At 42.6% G+C, this 20960-nt stretch overlaps 1 protein-coding gene across 3 annotated transcripts; it reads left to right on the top strand.

Annotated features, from left to right (window-relative positions):
- The first annotated feature begins 594 nt into the window (after window positions 1–594).
- LOC134198639 (ABC transporter G family member 4-like) lies at window positions 595–18073 on the top strand. 3 transcript variants are annotated; one of them, XM_062668051.1, is made up of 18 exons: window positions 595–930; window positions 3169–3779; window positions 4441–4834; window positions 5354–5555; window positions 5863–6119; window positions 6349–6570; window positions 7776–7979; window positions 8339–8407; window positions 9042–9260; window positions 9356–9630; window positions 9763–9890; window positions 10466–10587; window positions 10744–10869; window positions 12730–12932; window positions 14254–14437; window positions 14713–14834; window positions 15081–15231; window positions 17507–18073. In XM_062668051.1, the coding sequence occupies exons 1-18, from the start codon at window positions 640–642 to the stop codon at window positions 17876–17878; spliced, it is 4152 nt and encodes a 1383-aa protein (XP_062524035.1). In that variant the 5' UTR covers window positions 595–639; the 3' UTR covers window positions 17879–18073. The 3 variants fall into 3 exon arrangements, with proteins under 3 accessions (XP_062524035.1, XP_062524034.1, XP_062524036.1); XM_062668050.1 differs by having other exon boundaries at window positions 5863–6131; XM_062668052.1 differs by lacking the exon at window positions 595–930 and having other exon boundaries at window positions 3213–3281; window positions 3340–3779; window positions 5863–6131.
- Window positions 18074–20960: the final 2887 nt, after the last annotated feature.

Below are 20960 nucleotides of genomic sequence, written 5' to 3'. Positions count from 1 at the left end.
CGCGATCCGTGGGCAATTACAGCCCTGGCGCTGTCTGACGGCTTCTAGACTGACTGACCGTCTCCAAAACTGTCCGTCAAGAGAAGCGTGCGCTAAAATTGTAAACATCAACACTAGTGCGCGTTTCCTAGTCGCCTATTGGGTCCTAAATCGTTCTTGTGTTCTGTATACACATATCGATTAGCATGCAGTTACCCAGTAAATGTTTCAGAGAGTGTTGTCATTTCGTTGCTAAAGGTCAACGGCAGCGAGTCCCATCGTCGCGTCCGACGGAAAAATAGTCCGAGGTCGACGAGCAGTCCGCCCGTGTATCATCCGGATGACATGACTTCTAGTTCCATTGCCGTATTCTTCGTCGCCGTGGTAATTGCTCCGACTTCAGCCTCCGTCACTCGACGAGTCGTCGGAGCTTGTAACAGCCGTCCGTCTCTTTCTGCCGCCGTCAACCGCTCCGAATACCGTCGCGTCAATATCAGCAATGCTGTCGACGTCGGTGCCGTCTGCAACGACCGGTCTAGCGGCTTCTATTACCTGTCGAGAACGCTGAATTCGAGCCGATGGGTTGTCTTTCTCGAAGGCGGTGTCGGATGCGCGAGAGTGACGGACTGCAACGTACGGTATGTGCGCAGTCCTCATCTCATGTCGTCGCATCTTTACCCGCAGAGCATCGAGGGTCGAGACATTTTGGACTCCGATCCGAACGTCAATCCGAGCTACTGGAATTACAATTTCGTTCTTCTGCCGTATTGCACGAGCGACTTGTGGATTGGAAATTCGACTTGGAACGAGTCCGAGGCAGAGAAAGCGCGCGCACCGTTTCAGTTCGACTTCCACTCGAAAACAAATCAGTTCGCGTTTCGAGGATCGGCAGTGTTCAGAGCGGCAATCAGAGAGTTGTTGCTTTACCACGATCTTTCAGCTGCTGAGGACGTAAGTCAGCAAATGAACGTTGTCTGTATATTTACGTTTCGCGGTCTTGCTTGTTCAAGTAAAAGCGTTTCTCTCTACTCGTGTTGCCCTCTCAGCAGTGTACCAATGTTTTAGTTTACACGTGGACACGTTCTTGCAATTAGTGTACGTGAGTGAGTAAGATGTTGATTTTAGGAACTTGAGAAGCCGATTAGCCGTATTGAAGTAGCTCATCCATCATAGGGGTAGGGTTGCATTTGTCATGGCCTTTAACTACTCCGGAAGTATCCGTAACGGGTATGTTCGTCTTCTGTCTGTTTGTCTGCCTGCATGCCTGCCTGCATGAACTGCACTGTTACTGGGAAGAAAGGCAGGGCTCATTGAAGGAAGACAAGGAGATGCAGAGTTTATGTCATATTGCCTAGGACGTTGTTTTGAGACTCTCCAAAAATGCAGTAGTAAAGTTGTCTTGAGAAAAGTGTCTAAGTTTTTACAAACAGACTAATGGATTATAATCAGAAATAGATACAGTCATTGCTTCACACATTGAAATAGTTGAACTTGTTTATGAAGCACTATTTTAATTATTGAAAAATTATGTATTCTAGTGTGTAGAGATGCTGTATCCTAATATAATAACCTGCCTGCCTGTTTGTCTGTCGGTCTGTTTGTCCATTGTCTTTCTGACTCTGTCTGTCACCACATAAAGACTAGATATCGAAATGTGGCATCATTGAGAGTTGTGAGTTAGAAATAATCCGGAAAGAGTTACCTAATTTTACAGTTTAACAGTACGTAACAGCAGTCAGCAAGCATTAGCATTCACATTATTTACAGAGCTCGAAATTATATAGCGGCCGGACATCGGACAATGTCCGATCAATATTTCTATGTGTCCGGACAACTGAATCTATGCGCGGACATCCTAGTCCGGTCAATCAATCTGAACTGTAGCCAAGGAGTCTTGATTTTGATAGCCAATGTGAGCTTAGAACAAGATAGAGCAAACTGTCGAGCATGTAACTCTAGCATGGCTACGCGAGACTAGCAGTATGCGATGTCTGCTGCGTCACGGTGGCCACAGGTGACGGTAACACGTTTAAGTCTTTAGGTATTTTACAATAACAAACAGCTGGTTAGGTGTTGTGTTAACATGTGGTAGGGTTGAATGCCATTTTTCTGGCAGTTGTTGCAGGTCTTGAACCTATCTAGGTAAGGCAGCCATCCCAGTACTTTGGCCAGCCATCCGTTGAGTGTTGTCCTGCAACTAGGTCACTGCTCATCTCTTTCTATGCAATTATAGCAAGCTTAGCCCTTGGCATAGTTTCACATACTGATGATATGGGCTATCACAAATCAATTAGTCTAGCTTCCACTAACTTTTACTTGTCTTTCGTTTTCTAATGGTTGCATTTGAGTTCCTGACGATTGATTTACGTTCCTTCAGAGTGCACAACGTTGCAGCATCAATTCTGCCGGAAGAAGCACCGTCTGGTTACCTACCAGTAATGGTGAAAGGATGGGAATTACCTAATTTGGGCAGCAGACGCTTTCGCATTTGGAGAAGAGAACTAACATAAAATTTTAATGAAAACACAAATTATTATGCTGATCATTTTCTAAGTGTGTGTTTTCATTGCATTAAATAATAGTATAATCATTTATGCAACACTGTGAAAGAGTGCCAAGGTGTTAACAATTATTCCAAGTTACCTGAAACAACCTTGCTATCCAGTAAGGCAGTGGGCTTTATGCCCCAAATGGCACTTACTAATCTGGTTGCTAAGGCTCAAAGAGGCACATGTAGTGTACATGTGCATGATGCTGAAGTCCACAAATCAGTGACAAACAGCTCTTTATGTGTATGGATACATTATTATGAATATATTATGCATATATAATTATAATATATATATATATATATATATATATATATATATATATATATATATATATATAATTATGTTATATATGTTATATATTATACTATCTGTTATATTATGATATTGCACATTTTGTAAACGTCCAATCAAATTTGGCAGAAGTCTGGTCAAAAGCTACTTTGATCGAAATTTACGTCCGGCCAACTTTTTTTCCTTATTTGGAGCACTGCATTAACCAGCTTCAATTGATCACTCACTTTACAATAAGCGGTACACTACTAGATAATTGGTGTTTAATATTAGCATGTAGAGTCTCATGCAATTAGATATCTAATAATTTAAATTGACGATTTCAATAGACACGCTTTTGCTGCAGGTTGTATTGGCTGGTAGCAGTGCAGGTGGAATCGGTGTCATTAACCAAGCCGGCTGGCTCAGAAGACACCTATCATCTTCAACATCACTCTCGGCTATCATAGATTCTGCTTGGTTCGTCAACTTTAACAACAAACTCGTTGAGAAGTTTAATTTGGAATTTTCCGTGAAGGAAATTAAAATCCTGTCACATCCACCTTGCAATGACTTCTCCACCTTAGGTTTTCCGTGTTGTATCTCTGCGCAGTGTATGTTATCTAAAGACCGATTGCTCCGTCAGTCTGACGACTTTCCAGACATACCCATGTTTGTGATATTCAGTTTGTATGATCTGTTTATCTTGTCTGATTCTGTACGAGATTTTGAGAATCATACGTCTGATGTACAACATTTGGAAACGTTCAGAACTGTGACCGAGTACGGAGGAGCGATGAATGTGAGTCTGGAAAACAGCAGAGCTGGTGCTCCGAAGATGAGCTATTTTGTGCCGTCCTGTTTGCAACACGTATATTTGGCAACGTCTAGTTTGAGAGACAGGAACGGCATGCTGGACTCAAACTTCGATTCATCTAACTATGATGGAGTAGGCAATGGAGACACAGCCTTGTTCAAGTATGTGATTACTTATCAATTTTTGTCAGCGTCCACGGCTGTCTGTCATGATTGATTACATGTTTGTGTGTAAATATGCTCTTGTTCAACTACTTGACTTTTATTCGAATTGTCTGCCTGTCTACCTGCCTGCCTGCCAGGCTGTCCGCTTGTCCGTCCACCCGCCATCCCGTCCGCCCGTTCTTCTGTCCGTCTACTCGCCAGTCTTCCTTTCTTAATTCCTTCCTTCCTTAATTCCTTCCTTTCTTAATTTCTTCTTTAATTCCTTTCTTAATGTCTTTCTTCCTAAATTCCTTTCTTCCTTCCCCCTTTCCGTCCTCCCTTTCCGTCCTCCCTTTCCTCTTCCTTTCCTACCTTCCTTCCTTCCTCCCTCCTTTCCTCCCCGCCTGCCTGCCTTCCTACCCGCCTGCCCGCCTGCCTTCCTGGCTGCCTGCCTGTCCGCCCGCCTGCCTGCTTGCTTGCTCGTCTGTCTATTCCTCCAACCTTCTGCTGCCCAACTGCCTGTTTGCTCGTCCGTCCATCTGTTTGTCGGTTTGTATATCTCGTCTCTGTCTATCTGTGTTTATTCTTTTTGTATGTTTGTTTGTTATTCTAGTCTATAGTGTATGAGAAGTTTGTATGTTAAACTTTGCCGGCATCATTGACTCTAATCTTTCTCAAGGTTTATGATCCGGCCTGATACTTGGTCAAAAATTTATGTGAAGTCACAAAGGGGTATGAATGAAAGAAGTATCCAGTGCGCGATTCACGAATGGAATAGGCGCATTCGCAACACAACACTTAATCTGTCATTGTCTCACGACCCCGTTCGTCATATTGATACTTGTTTTGGAGCGCGTTGTAATGGTCAATGTCCGGAAGTTGTCCGCTTAGGAGTGTTTGGAGACACCTGGGTGGAAGAAGTGCAGTATTTCATAACTGGCCTGATACTTTTCGTTACATTTGTGTGCGTATTATATAAATTGGTAATGATTTGGAGGAAAGTGGATATGCTTCAATGTTACCACATGTTCATTGAGCATGAGAAACAGAAAACTGCTCATGAGAATGAAGGGGTATAGTTTGTTTATATAATGTGTTTACGTTCTAGTTTGACATATTGTTGCCCGTTCGTCCTTTAGTCCGTCCATCCTTCAGTCCCTTAGTCCGTCCGTCCTTCAGTCTGTCGGGCCGTCGGTCAGGCTGTCCGTCCGGCTGTCCGTCCGTCTGTCCGTCAGTCCGTCCGTCCTTCCGTCCGCCCATCTGTCGGTCCATCCGTCCGTCCATCCACCTGTCCGTCTGTTTGTCTCTCTGTTTGTAAATGTTTTTATGTTTGTTTGTCTGTCTTTCTGTTTGAAGACATGTCTGCCCACCTGTTTTTGGTTTTGCAGTTTTCCATTATGAAGTACACAGTCTATACGTCCTCTCTGTTGCACCACCTATTAATCCAGATAGTTTTCTCTTCCACTTTCTTCTAGATGCATGCGTTTGAGTTTGACAGTCTTTTTTCTTTATGCTAGAGTCTGTCTTCATCCGGTTCCAGTAATCTGAAACAGTTATGTGCCAGGGTAATTTAGTTAGCCTGTTTTCTGTAGATGCCGCACTGTTCGCCTCAAGAAGCTGTCGGCGTTGCTTGTCTAAATCTTCGCTATTCAATTAGCCTTTCTAAGGAAGCTCTAGCTGAAACAAAGAAAACACAACAGAGGAAGATCGCGGAAGAGGAAGAATCACGCGCACTGCTGGGACTAACTGGGAGTAACCACAACACATTAGAGAGCAAAAAGAAACAAGAAGACAGTAAGAATAATGTGAAAGATCTAGATGGCGCTTGCGTGTACTTATAGCATACATTCTCAGATGAACGGTTGGATAACTAAGACAGAAAGTCATAGATTTGAACACACAACAAGCGAATATGAATAAACAAACTATCTGTGCGCTGGAGCGCTGGACACACACACACACACACACACACACACACACACACACACACACACACACACACACACACACACACACACACACACACACACAGTGACTGAGTACGAGTGACGTCAAATATTCATACTAAAATAGTTATTTTTACTCTTGTAATTGTAAACAGGTGCTTCCTCTATAACCGAAGAAACAAAGACAACTTTGAAGCAACTGTTCTGTTGCTGTGGAAAAAAGCTTAAACTGCCGCAGTCACCATCAAGCCAACGGTTGAACCCAACAAAAGAAAAAGACAACATGGAGATGAGTGTGAAGGAGAGAAGACAAAAGGAGCTGGAGTCACTAGAGAAGAAGTCATCTCAAGTAGAGTTTTCATTTCCGAGCCTTTGGGCAAAAGAAATGGCCAACAGTGCACAAGAATCTCGGGTAATCACAGACGTGAGTGTTAATTCTATCTGTGTTTCGCATAGACAAGGATTTTGTAATTTGGAGAATTAACTAGTTTGCTTTGTTAGCAGGAGTTATTCTTAATTCCTACTACTTTTTGCACAAAAGTATAGCTTGCTGCATTGTTGTCTACTCTGATTTTGTATCTTTCTTTGTTACTATTTGACATTTCAATATGTCAGCTGCGGCATTTTGTTTTTATTGCTAGCTGGAGAAATTCGAGAAACGCGATTCTGTTCAAGTGTCGTCTACGGCTGTAGATGCTACTTTGGTAGAGTCTACAGACTCGGCGACCGAGAAGACAATTCTGCACGATATTTCTGCTTACTTTAATCCAGGAGAGTTGGTCGCTATCATGGGACCCTCAGGCAGCGGCAAGACGACACTGCTTGACCTTCTGACGGGAAGGAGAAAAACAGGAAATCAGACGGTACAGAGTCTATTTCTAAACATTAATATTAATTTTCTAAATATGTATTGATATAGACTTAAGATATTGAATAACTCGAGGCGCTCTTGCGATAGCATTATAGCACTACCTCTGTGGACGGACAGACGGAGCAATGGACTCGAATTAGAATGCAGTGCGTGCGCTCATTGTTGTAGCTGGTGCTAAGTAGCGTATAGCAGTCAGTGTGTCCAGCTAGCTCGCTTTTCATACCTAGTCTTCATTGGCTCTCACTAACTAATTAGATGCAAGGGTGATAGCAGAGGGTTTACCACTTTAGTGCTTCTTCATTTAGTTTGAAGAAGCACGAGTGTTTGTACTGAACTATAGTGCATTGCTGTGAAAGTTGTCAAAGTTGTAACCTATCCTGGCACAGCTCGGTGCGGTTCTGCTCGGTTATCTTTACAATCTAAACTAACCGGTGCTGGGCAGTGCATGGCGTCTGAGGAAAACCCTCCAACTTCGAAGACAACCAATATTCAATCTGTAATTGGATGATTAACTCTTAGAAGTATCCTACTTTTGTCTCTAAACAGCATCTAGAGAACTTAGGCTCGAGAAGATTACCTTCTTAGTTCTATGTGCATGCATATACATACATACGTACATTCATTCACAAATTATGTACGTATATGCATACTGTATGTGTGTATGCAGGCACAGGGGCAGCGAAACGTATTTTTAATTTCGGGGTGGGGTGGGGGTGGGGGTGAGTCTGAAAGTACAATCTGCACATAAACTATAAGTAAATAATATGAAAAGTTCACAATACTCTAATTAAGGAGCATAGCTTCCTGTTCCTCTGAATTAAGTCTGACTGAGCTCCCTCATCCCCAGCACCGGCGCTCTTGGTAAGTATATTTATATGTTTACGATCTCGCGAATAGTGCCAATTTGTGAGTCGCCTTGTCGCCACTGCATAGCTTAATGCTTGTTTAGTCATCAGAGTACTTTAACTTAACCTTCTCGTTTCTGTAGCCTTCCCATGTTTACAGTGCCGTCGCTCAATGCGGGCCTGAGTATGGAATGGTCCCCAATCTTAGTAGGTGGTACTCTAACAAGCAATAATTGACAATGGCAACTCTTATAACCGCGTACTTGTTGACTCTTACATTTTTGGAATCCACAACTTTTTAGTGGTCTGTTACTTTATTTTCGTACAAGTTTCTAAAAATTCTTCTCTACAGGGCAACGTTTTTATCAATGGTCTTCCATTTCAACGCCTGCGAGAGTGGTATGTAAGACACACAGGCTACGTCCTACAACTGGCTGTTCCCTACTACGAGGAGCTAACAGTTCAACAAAACTTGTGGCTCTCGGCCTTCATTAGGCTGCCCAAGTCGCTATCACAACTACAACGGTTTAGGCGAGTGAAAGAAGTTATTGAGGAGGTAATAATGAAATTAATAGCAATAATCAATTCAACGGCAATTGTATAGCCAGTAACAGTATGGCATGAGTAACAGGATTTGAAAGACTTAAAGTAACAAAAATTATATTTAGTTACGTTGGAGAAAATACGAAAACTATTAGTTAATTATGGTTTTAATTGCCAAAAAGTTTTATTATATGTCTGCATGTTGTATTATAGACGCGATAGAATAGAAAAGTGCCTGTTTCTATAGCACATAACACACATGATGAGACCATGATATAATAGAGGATCGATCGTATATTTGCTTAGAAAACCATCATGCGCGGTCATTCAGTGTTGTTATTATTGTTGTTGTTATTATTGTTTGTATTGTAGACTGGTCTTTCAGCTGTAAAGGACACCGTTGTGGGTGGATCAACTGGTCCTGGACTAAGTGGAGGACAGGTGAGATGCCAATTGACACGTCAAACTAAATGCCTGATTATCAAGATCACACTCACTGTCAGTACTGCTAAACTAAGAATTGTTTAGTCAAGTTCTAATTTTTTTCGTTTCAAAAGAACACAATCTTACTATATAATACGCTTACTTTATTATTTGCTATTATTTTATTACTTTGCTATAAAATTATTAATATTGATCAAATTTAATGTTAATATGTAGCAACTCAGTGACTTGTATACGTGTATAATTAATGTATAGTCTCTTACATGATATCACATTCAAGTCTGAAAATAGTGTTTTTGATATAATTTTATAATTAAATAATTTAGTTGTATATTTCAATGGTTTGACTTGTACTTGTACTGTTAATGTCGAAGTCTCAGTTATACTTGATGATCTGTTTTACTGTTTGCGTTATAGAATGGAAAAAGTGATCAGTAGTTGCTGATGAGTATGTAATGATAGACTTTCACGAGCAACAATAATATCAATTCAAAAAATGCATGTGCATTGGCTTTACACAGTCGTGTTTAGTATAGAGTGTTTATTTTGCAGATGAGAGCAACTCTATAGACTGTATACAATAATTTCGTATATTTATTTTTGTTCTAACTTTCTGAATGTTGTTTTTTAGAAACGACGTCTAGCGGTTGCCATACAATTGCTAAGTATGCCAAAAGTGATCTTTCTGGATGAACCAACGTCTGGTTTGGATGCCTCTTCCTCTATGGAGCTGCTGCAGCACTTGAGATACGTGGCAATGAGCGGACGCTTGGTTATAATGACCATACATCAGCCACGAGTGGAGATATTTCATATTTTCGACCGCATTCTGTTTCTCTGCCAAGGAGAGGTAAGATCAAACCCTAAATGTAGAATTTTTAAATGCGCATGCTTTAAGTATTATCTTGCTTTGACTATATAAAGTATTGCCTTTCGTTGTGGTAGGTTGCGTATTATGGGTCTCCCATTGAAGCTCCAGGACTTTTCTTGAAGGCGTACCAAGTGGCGAGGCTAGAAGGCGAAGCGCCTGTTCTTGGTGAAGGCAACAATCCGGCCGATATCATCATGGACATGTTGGGCAGCAGAAGTCACCGCGCTGCTATACTCAACTACTACAAGACGACGACGGAAACGAAGTCGGTAAAGAATGCCATCGAGCTGGCAAAGAATACCATCGAGCAGGCTAAACGAGATGATGCAGAAAAAGAAGACAAAAACAAGTAAGAAAACGAAGAGGCATGCAGAACTTATAATTAGAAGGGACCTTTGGATTGTGTTGAGCACTCTACAAATACATGCACTTTGCAGTTCCATGCGTGTTGTATACTTCTTATATTTGATATTTCTCTTAGAAATGTGCATTCAGAGAGTGGCAGTATGAATCGTTTTTTCGCAATGGAAACGAGAGCTGAGATGAGAGCCAGTTTGGCACAGAGTCTCTATTTGCCTGTCATCTTTCTACTGTTTGCTCTTGTAGCAGGTGAGCACAAACATTTCAAAACTGCAGGCCAGTTGATGTAACACAGCATAGCAAAACAAGACGCTAACTATCACGCGACAACTGTTCCTTAGCCGTGCACAACTGGTCCAGGCTAATGTTAGGGTTAGGGTTAGGGTCCTGGACCACTTACGGCAATATCGGACCAAATATGGCAATCACAACTGCATGGTCTCGGGGACCTGTTATAGCAGCCACAAGTGGTCCCCTGGCCCAGTTAAGGTGGGGTTCAACTATAGCGTGACATAACAATAACAATAATATTTTTACAACTTGTCCTGGGCACTGGCTAGGGTTGGGTCCGCGACCACTTGCGGCAATACCAGACAAAATATGGCAATCACAACTGCATGGTCTCGGGGACCTGTTATGGCAGTCACAAGTGATTGCCCGGACCAGTTACGGTTAGGTCTCCGTGTCTATGTCATTCTAGTTACCTGTGGAGCTTCCAGAGTTTTCATATATACGCATACCAGCTGGTGTCATGTGTTTCCGTCAAGAGTGACCTTTGCCATTCGTCATTTGTTTTGCTATTGTTTGTTTGTACTGGCTTGTAGGACTTGCCTACCTTCAAGCTGACTCGATGCTGTTGATTATGGCCGCGTTTTCTATTCACACATTTGCCAGTTCCATCTTCATGTTTCCAGCCATCTATTTCCACCTTTCGAAGGGCCTCGAGGTAAGAACAGACCACGCATGACCTCTCATCTACGTCCTTTTTAGATTTCTGTTTCTGCCACAGTTAATTCTCTTGGGTTTTTAATTGTTGTTTGCATATTTTCACCTTGTGGTGACACTATTTGCATTTTTCTCTGTTTCTGATATTTTGATTTAGATGCATCGCATGGAGAGAGCTGACGGCGTTGGAAAGTCCATCGAAGTTCTTTCCCAGACGTTTTTTAGATACGTGGCCATATCGTTTCTTCCACTCGTAGGCAGCTCACTTATCGTGTGTTTAATGGTAAGTTGTAACATAAGTATCACTAATTTTTCAATAGTTTAATCAACATATTACAATACAATGTACTTGGTTCAGTATAACACACACACACACACACACACACACACACACACACACACACGCACGCACGCACGCACGCACACACACACACACACACCACACACACACACACACACACACCACACACACACACACACACACCACACACACACACACACACACACACACACACACACACACACACACACACACACACACACACACACACACACACACACCACTACATGCAGTCTTTCTGTCCTAAACTGGGTGTTGAAATATATTCTAAACAATTTGCTGTTTTAGCAGCCTAATCAACAGATCAATTACTTTGTAAAGTCTTTTTTGAGACAAATAGTTTAATCATCAGTCACTTGTTCATCCACCTGGTTTTCTCAGTAATGTATACGGTACTTGCTGCCCATGTCAACATTTTTATACCCGCTTACATGCTGTTAGTAGTCTGGAGTTGTATTTACTATTACATAATAATTATGTTTTATTTATTATTTATTTATATTTGTATCCCTGTATTTATTTATATTTGTTATTATTTATATTTATAAATATTATAAAATATATAAATAAATATTATTTATATTTGTATCTGCTGATGTGTATCCTTGTTGTTTTCTCTATCCAGTCACAAGCTACGATGTATATGCTATAGGCAGTCAATATGATAATAAGCATTTGTGTAGTTAACGTTTTGTACACGTGTTTTGGAAAGTAAATTTATATAAACCGGTTTACTTAGAGAGAGACCCTTGAGACTTACGGACAGCCTCCGAATACAGAGTGGTTTTAACTGACCAGTCTTTCGCCGGAAACACAACGGCGGTCCTTTACGTTACCATCATGACAGACGATCAATACCAGTAGAGAGCCAGACAAGGGGTTAAGGGGTTAGAACCCCTTCTTTTCTGGTGCTGTTGCTAGGAAGACAGACCACGGTAATACAAAACAGCGACGTCACTTGCTTCTCTGCTTGTCAGAGGGTATATAAGGTTACTATATTTATTCAGTGCTATATATATATATATATATATATATATATATATATATATATATATATAATATATATATAACTATAGCTAAATAGAAATAAGACAATTGAGCAGACACATTGTTTGTAGACTGCATGTATGTCCAGAATTGTTTGTTAATGTCAAAGATTTCCGGAGATCGATGCTGCTTTCCTCGCGTTACCTCTTTGCTGTGTTCGTGTTAATCCGTGCCTCTGCGGATTACTGAAATTAAGCTAGGCGGATGTAAAATGTATCCTTTTCTTTGAAATGGTAGGCAGGTATAGCATTGTTTGTAGTAGAAAGGGGTAACTAGGAAACTGTTGAAGCGATTACACACACAAACAAACAAACACACACACACAAACACACACACACACACACACACACACACACACACACAAACAAACACACACACACACACACACACACACACACACACACACACACACACCACGATCTTGAGCTGCATGGCAGCTAGTCACAACACTTTGTCTCTGGGTATAATGTTGACGGTTGAGATAGCCTATCAACGATTACGTACACGAAAGCGACGAGATTGAAAGGAATGACGATGTCATGTGTCAGTATAAAATAATTTAATATATTTTAGGACGGGGCGTGGCAAGCTGGCAATTACCTTCAACCCGACCGCACGTTTCGCAGCTGCATAGATATGTTCATCAATCCAGTGGACAGTCAGTTATTCATTTACAGTTCTAGTTAATGTTTACAGTCTCCTTACATTAGTCAATATTGTACTATTTTATTTTCAATTTTTAGTTTTTTGTTGCAGGTGCTGCAATCTCAGTTTTGGACACTCAAAGCGTTCTTTTACGTTATCATCATTACTCTTGCTCTGAATCAGACGTGGACGTCTGCAGCTATGATGCTCATATGTCTCTTCCCGGTCAATTCGCATAAGATATCGCCGTTGGTGTCTTGTGCTGCAGGATTTGCTGCCGGATTTCTCATACCGCCTTCAGAAATGAAGATCTAGTAAGAGTTATGTTTCTGCTTTAACGATCACTATGTTTACTGTTTGTCTTTTCTTTGTTTTGGTATATAATTGTTGGCTTCGTTTGTCTTACTCTTCGTTTGTCTAAGTGTCTGTAAGTTTGAAGGGATTTCTCTGCTTTTCTTATTTGCCAGTCCGTCTAGTCATCAGTTTGCATGTATACCCTAGTGTTAAATTCTTTGTATACCTGAAAAAGTGTATATGTCGGTAAGCTTGTTTTTTTGTAGAGATGCCTTCAGTTTGAACGCATTTACAGTATTGCCGGTCAAGTTTGAAAATGGGGCTTAAATAAGGGCCACTTGGGGCCACAGCTATCAATAAATTAGAAATATTAATATTAATTTTAATGCCCAAATTTGAATTCAAAAGTTGTTTTATAGAGTCCAGAAGCGGATCCAGCGTTTAATTTTGCTTGGTGCCTGGTTAATATTAATTGGAGATCTCAACTACCATTAATGACAGCGATCGGACATGACAACGACTTCTATCAGTAAGATTAATTCTATAGAAATTCTTCATCATCAACCAAGATTTGTAAGTTCCATTCTACGCGGATGTTTCGTTTCCAAGTCATCGACAATAGCATCATAGCTTAATTTAATCCCCAAAATGCTCTAGACTTGACACATTGCTGCAAAACATCCGGGTAATGAGCAACATATCCCTTGAAGACCTTGGTGCCCGAGCATGTCGGGCCTAACGGTAGAGTCGACCCTGTACAATACAGACTAAACGTACAAGTGCATTTATGTCACTATGATGATGCACGCTGGATAAGTGATCTTAGCCAGTCCCTCAGCATGCTCTTCTGTTCTTAACAGATCTAGGCAATTGACAAACTGTGTGATGGAACCACACTCAGACTCTGACATTACAAAAAGTGGAGCACGACTGTGGCAGTAAAGCAACAGTACCAGCATATTTTTAGTTGCAGGTGTGCATAGTCTTCCGGAGAGTTGAAACTCTTGATGATAGAGCACATAAAAAGTTTCATGAAATGAGTATTATATCAACTATATAACTCATTACACCAACTGTTGGACAATTAAATTATCTTGTTTTTCATAATATTTTTGTAAAGAGGATTCATTAATTAAGCTAAGTGCGTGATATTTCTTAACAAGCAGTCAAGCTCTAAAACTTTGTCAAACTGATAACTATTATACAATAATTGATTATCTTTAAACATCTTAAACCTGAAGCCAGAATTTGCTCCATTATAATAGAAACAGCAACTCTGATTATTTTATTGATTTTATCTAATCTCTATTGTGAGTATATAATTTAAAATTGATTTTCCAGTTTCAGGTGGCTGCTGTACATCAATCCCAACTACTATGGGTACAGCAGCATGATGCGTCTACTTTTGCCTGATATCGAGACGGGATGCAATTTTCAGTCAACAATAGAATGTTATCCCAACACGGGAAAGTTTTGGCTTGAAGATTTCGGACTGCATGACATCGAACCGTTCTTGCACTTGATGGTAATTATTCAAGTTAATTTTAGCGTGTGTTAGGCTAAATTGCGCTCTTGGATGCAAGCCGAGGCGGTGGGGTAAACACACTCACACACATACGCACGCACGCACGCACCCACGCACGCACTCGCGCGCGCGCACACAAACACGCGCACGTACACACACGCAGAAACACACACGCACGCACACACAATTTGATTATAGAATTTAAAAGGTTTACAATAGATTTATTTGTCCATTTTCTTGGTGGAATAATTTTTGAAATATTTTGTATTTTATAGATATTGCTGATAATGACAGGAGTTGCATTTATTGCAGCTTGGTTGGCGCTAGAGTTTCAGCTCTCCCCAATCACATTAAAGCAGCTTTTCTTACGAATGTTTTGCGTTAGAGAAGGTGAAAGGTACGTTAGTGTTAGAGTCTACAACTTCCGTTATAGGTAAATACGCATAAATACGTTTTGAAGCAATGCATCTCTATTGTCATACTTGAAGGGACGCATACACATGTACTCACGCACGCACGCCAAGGAAACCCAGAAATTTATGTATAATTTTCATGAATTTTGGATACAACCATTCTTTAATAGAAAAGACATTTAATATGTTTAAATTGAATTAATTTTGGTAAATAGAGATGTTTAATGTAGGGATGCAGGAGATGACGATGGTGAGTGGAGTGACGTTGATGAGAACGAAGAAGCAGCAGGTGGCTCTGTCAAAGACGTTCATAAAGGCATATCAAGAAATCGCAAAGCTCAACGAGGTCACAAGCGGGGAAGGAAATATTCAGACGCAGAGGTTTGTTACACTTTGATTAGAATACAACACAAGCATTTGATCAAGTAGTAAACAATATTTTGGGAAAATTTGCTTAAGCAGGAAAGGAATGAAAGACACTATGTAAAACTGACAGATGGAAGAATAGCAGAATGGACGAACAAGGGACTGACAGTAGGTCGCACGTTTGGATAGACAAAAGGACGGAAGGTCGCGGACAGGCTGGAGGGGCGGGCGGGCGGGCGGGCGGGCGGGCGGGCGGGCGGGCGGGCGGGCGGGCGGGCGGGCGGGCGGGCGGGCGGGCGGGCGGGCGGGCGGGCGGGCGGGCGGGCGGGCGGGCGGGCGGGCGGGCGGGCGGGCGGGCGGGCGGGCGGGCGGGCGGGCGGGCGAACGGATGAGTGGACGCAAGAACTGACTGATGTGGGGACAGATGGTCGAAGAAAGGTCCGTCGGACAGGCCGGCGGGCGGGCGAACAGACGGACGCGTTGACGAACGGACAAACAGAAGGACAGACGTAATGACTGACTGTTGGAAGGTCGGTCGGATGGATGGTCGCATAGACGGTCCGGCTGGCGGGGGATCATAATACATTGTCAAACAGATGGTCGGTCGGACGAACTGGGAATGGACGGAAGGAAAAAATAATGACTGACTGATCGCTCGGATGAAAGGTCGGAGAGAAGGACCAGCGTGCAGGCGTGCGGAAGAACGTTCTTAAAGTGACTGAATGACGGACGGACGGTGGAATGGAGTGTCGGACGGACGGTGGAATGGAGTGTCGGACGGACGGTCGGACGGTCGAATGAACAAAGGAATGGTCGGAAGGACAGGCCGGTTGGCGGACGGACAGAAGGCCTGACAGATTGGACGTAATTTTATTGCCCGACTGACGAAAGGACGGACGAACGGGGCGAACTGGTGAATGGACGGACGGATGGACAGACAGACGTAATGACTGACTAATGGAAGGTCGGTCGGATGAAAGGTCGGAGAGAAGGACCGGTGGGCGGGCGGGCGGAAGAACGTACGTAGAGTAGCTGAGTGACTGATGGGTGGTCGAATGGAGTGTCGGACGGACGTTTAGACGGTCGGATGATCAAAGGAATGGTCGGACGAACAGTCCGGTGAGCTTGCGGACAGAAGGACAGACGGATTGGACGTAATTATTGAGCGACTGACGGACGAACGGACGAACGGATGGAAGGTCGAACGAAAAGATGGACGGGCAGACCGGTGGGCGGACGCACAGACAGACGGAAGGACGGACGTAATGACTGACTGACAAGAGTATGGACCATCAGACTGACGGACAAATCATTTGTACCTAAACACAAACTTGTACATTAATGTAAAAATATTGCTATCTATTCTAGTTGGAGTTTGCGGAACCATGGCTACAACTAATAATATCATAAGCAAACTACCATATTGAAACTATGCACAGAAAGCGCAAATAATTTTGTATATAACTATCAGAAACTTAATTACCTAATAACAGTTACCTAGTTTGAAAGGCGTTCATGCAACCCGTTCTTCACTCCTGCACGCGTGTGTTCGATTGCAAATAAGTTTGGTGTTTGAGTTCCGTACCTCTTGGTAGCGATTATTAGGCTACTACTTCTAGATGTCTTTCGTCTTTCATCAACGGCATGTGACAGGATTTTCTAGGGTAGTCCGGCGTAGAGTAATTCGTGCGGGAGCGGAGGCGTAGTCGATCGGCGAGCAAGAGGTCGAAGAAGCGCAGGACGCGAGCCGAAAGTATTACAGTGCAATACATCGTAACGAAACGGAACACCGTGGCTTATTCGGACAAGATCGTTGCAGCGAGAGAGGAACCTATACGCACACATAAAACCGCGACTTGCCTATACATGTGTGTGTGTGTGTGTGTGTGTGTGTGTGTGTGTGTGTGTGTGTGTGTGTGTGTGTGTGTGTGTGTGTGTGTGTGTGTGTGTGTGTGTGTGTGTGTGTGTGTGTGTGTGTGTAGACCATATCTCCGCATGGGCAGATTACTCACAGACAGACAGACAGACAGATACCTCTTCTTTATAGATAACAGGGTTACGAGCAGCTCTGTCCAACAAAGACCCTGCATACTGACTGACAAATGGACGGACGGACGGACGGACAAACGGACGGAAAACTGACTGAGGGGCGGACAAACGGTCGGACGGACGGACGGAACGATGCCAACGTATGCAACACGACTTCCAAAAGATATTGTACACATGCAGGACTAGCGGAGCCGTGCAGACATGTACATGCTATAAACTAATTTTCGCTTGCCATTCACAGGATCCATCAGCGCCGATGTCGACGCACTCAACCCTTGTACCAACCGGAGACCACACCATATTCTCACCATCCGCCGCCACAACTTCCGACACCGACCATCACCTTACATTCTGCCGCATGTCCGTTCGAGATCGACGCCGCGAAATAGCCGTCGCATCGCAGCAAAAGCGGATCAGCATGTTGTCGACCATTTCAACATTCGAGCAAATGCATCGTCGGCTAGAAAAGAACGTGACCGATGTCAACGCTATGAAACACGTCGTTCCTATTGAGAGACTCGCAAGACGAGTCGCAGTTACAGCAGATGTTGCACTGAAGGAGGAAGAAGAAGAGGACGACGAGCCAAAAGTTGAGTATGAAAACTTGAAATAGACGAAAAAATATTATCTATGAGAGTATTGATGTAGGTCGATCTTGCATGTTTTTAAAATTGGAATAGGAGGCTGAATTAGGATTACAAACGTATTATACCTATTTCAATTTTTTAATATTATTGGTGGAGATTAGAATCAAGTGTGTAGCTAGACAATATTGTGCCTATTGTACAAGTAGATAGTAAGTATTTGACTTGAAGTGTAATAGGCGAATCTAATTAGCCTCGTCCCCAGACTCATGTGAGCCTGGCAGTGTCCGGTTCTCGTATGACACTTTCAGCCTCCCGTGAGTCTGGACTCACCGCGCCTGCTTTCACACACTTACTTCAGTAAGTGTCACCACGTCATAGCCTTGGCACGTCATAGCCTTGGCACCCCACGTGACTAAGTACTACTTACGTCACAAACTCAATTAGCTTATATCTATCTAATGTGTGACCCGCAGATTGTATCACGCCCAAGCCTTCAAACAGCACATGGTGACACCAAGTTCATGCTCTCCAAATTCTCAAGACGACTTCAGCATGTGAAAAGGTGAGTGTATTCCTACGTTGTTGTCCTACTCGTGTTGACTGGCAAGCCTGCCAAGTCTAGTTACAGCGATTCGGACTTTACGTGTAGTTCACTCGTTGTTTGGGCGGACAAAGATGTCTTTTCCGCCTGGGATGGCTCTGGAGACTTCAAGTTTACCCTTCCAAAAGTCATCATAATTGAAAACACGAAGAGCGGACAGCAGTTAATATTCCACGTCAATTTGTCTCCCATTGCCATAATTGTGCGCCATGGGCTTTACACTAGAGTCTGCGCACTAGCAAGGGCGGTGCAGATAGCGGATGTGCGACGAAACAACGAGTGAGCTACATGTGAAGTCCGGATCGCTGTAACTAGACTTGGTAGGCTCGACAGTCTACACGAGTAGGACAATAACGTAGGAATACACCTTTCCACATGCTGAAGTCGTCTTGAGAATTTGGAGAGCGTGACCCTAGTGAATCACTCAACGTGGAAAGTCACCATGCGCTGTTTGGAGGCTTGGGCGTGATACTATCTGCTGGGTCACACATTAGATAGATCTATGCTGATTGAGTTTGCGACGTAGATGCTATTTAGTCACGTGGGGTGCCAAGGCGGTGACACTTGGTGGAAAGTAGGCGCGGTGAGTCCAGACTCACTGGAGGCTGAAAGTGTCATACAGAAATCGGACACTGCCAGGCTCACGTAAGTCTGGGGACGAGGCTAAATCTAATATCTAGGCATCGAAGTCCATTATCTTTCCGCAATTTTATTGTACTCTAGAAGCACACACTGTCTTAAACAAATTATTAGTTTGAAATCTAAAAGAGGGTTATGCCCCTTTTCAAGATAAACAAGCATAACAATCCACCGGCGTAGAAAGCGGGGAATGGGGGATGGAGAATGGCGTATTTAGCCCCCCACTCAGTGTAGGAATTGAAATTTTTTGTGCTAGTGATTTTGACAAATCGGTTTGGCAAGCGAAGTCGTTTTTGCTTACTCATAATGACATCAATAGTACAGGCCTCCTCCCCCCGTTTGTGAACATCTCCTACGCCATTGCAATTTGCAAATACCATAGCTAACGTGCGTGCGTTTGCCCACGCCAGACGTTCAGAGCCTGGTGTCTGTATTTGCCTTTGTTGTTGAACTAAAAACCATTGCGTTCTGACGTCACTTATTTCAAAGTCAACAAAAGGTGTGTCTTCCGTCCAAACTAAGGAGAAGAGCCAGTCTACTGGTAAGTGTGGAAAGTGTACCAGACATCGATCTGTTTGTTTTCTTGACTACCGTCGCTAGAGTTAGACTCGCTGATTTCTCTTTCTGGCTCCTACATAAAGGGTGAGAGTTCTATCTCTTACCAGAGTGGCAGAAATGAGATCAGCTATATATATATATATATATATATATATATATATATATATATATATATATATATATATATTTCTCTTATTCCCCAAACTCAAACAATCCTTCCACACATCCCCAAACCAACAAGTCTTACATTACACTTGGTATATACCAACTATCAACGTCTCGTACTTGAAGCTAAATTCTCTTATGAATCATTCTCGAGTTATGTTTCCATAATTGAATAGAAAGTTTCTGCATCGTATTTTGGAAAGCGTGGTGGAATTTAAGGCTACTGACTGCTGAGGTTTTGGAAGCAATAGCTTTCAGAGTGTTAATACTGAATAGTGACCAGAGCCCCAAGGTCTCGACCAGTAAGGGTAAAAGAGACCACCACCTGTACGAACTGTCTTCATAGCGAATATCCTTTTGTTCTTCAACTGCCTCTTTTGCGGCTCCAGCCCTTACAGCTGATTTTGTCACTTATAACTACTGCAAAGAGTTTCTAGCTGGTACGTCAATAGGCAGGTCGACCCTCCAAAAAATTAGTTTGAAAAACATCACCAGGACGGCTTTCGGTAGAACCATTGCATTTCATCTCCCTCATAACATCTCTGTTCTCAACCAACAAGACCTGGAAAATAACTTCTGCCAATGCATTGTGTCTACGTGTGCGCTCTGGACCAAAACCACAACCAAGGTGATCTCCAAAGTGTCAATATGCTGACCACAACTGCACAAGACAGATGCCAGCGGAGAAGGAGACATCTTAATTTTCAACCAGAGTCGTACTGCAATAGCAACCTCATGAGGAGACACGGAAAGGCCGAGATTAGAGTTGGGTATATTGCCCACAACCAAGCTCCTGCATGAAATATACTGATTGAATTTAATTAAACGTGCTCTGTCTCGTAAGCTAGCAGTGTTCAACAAATATTTTACTAAATCAGAGTCAATTTCTGATTGGATTTGTCGTTGAGTATCAGTGCTAAAATCTAAAGTCGAAGAACCGTGTTGGCTTTTCAGAGAGTGACAAATCTGAAGATGAATTTCGAAGTTTTCTGATAGTAAAAGACTTGAGAAATGTAAATTTTCAATATCCAGTGAATTGCAAACCTTTTGAGGAAGTCCTGCACCATCTTACGAGTAGAATTGTAACTTCCTACGTAAGCAGCTGGTGAAGACTGGACTGCTTCTCTCAGACCAAGCCCACCAAG

This window comes from Corticium candelabrum, chromosome 2, assembly GCF_963422355.1.
Source record: "Corticium candelabrum chromosome 2, ooCorCand1.1, whole genome shotgun sequence".
NCBI classification, from domain to species: Eukaryota; Metazoa; Porifera; class Homoscleromorpha; order Homosclerophorida; family Plakinidae; genus Corticium; species Corticium candelabrum.
This window is presented reverse-complemented; position numbering and strand designations above follow the sequence as displayed.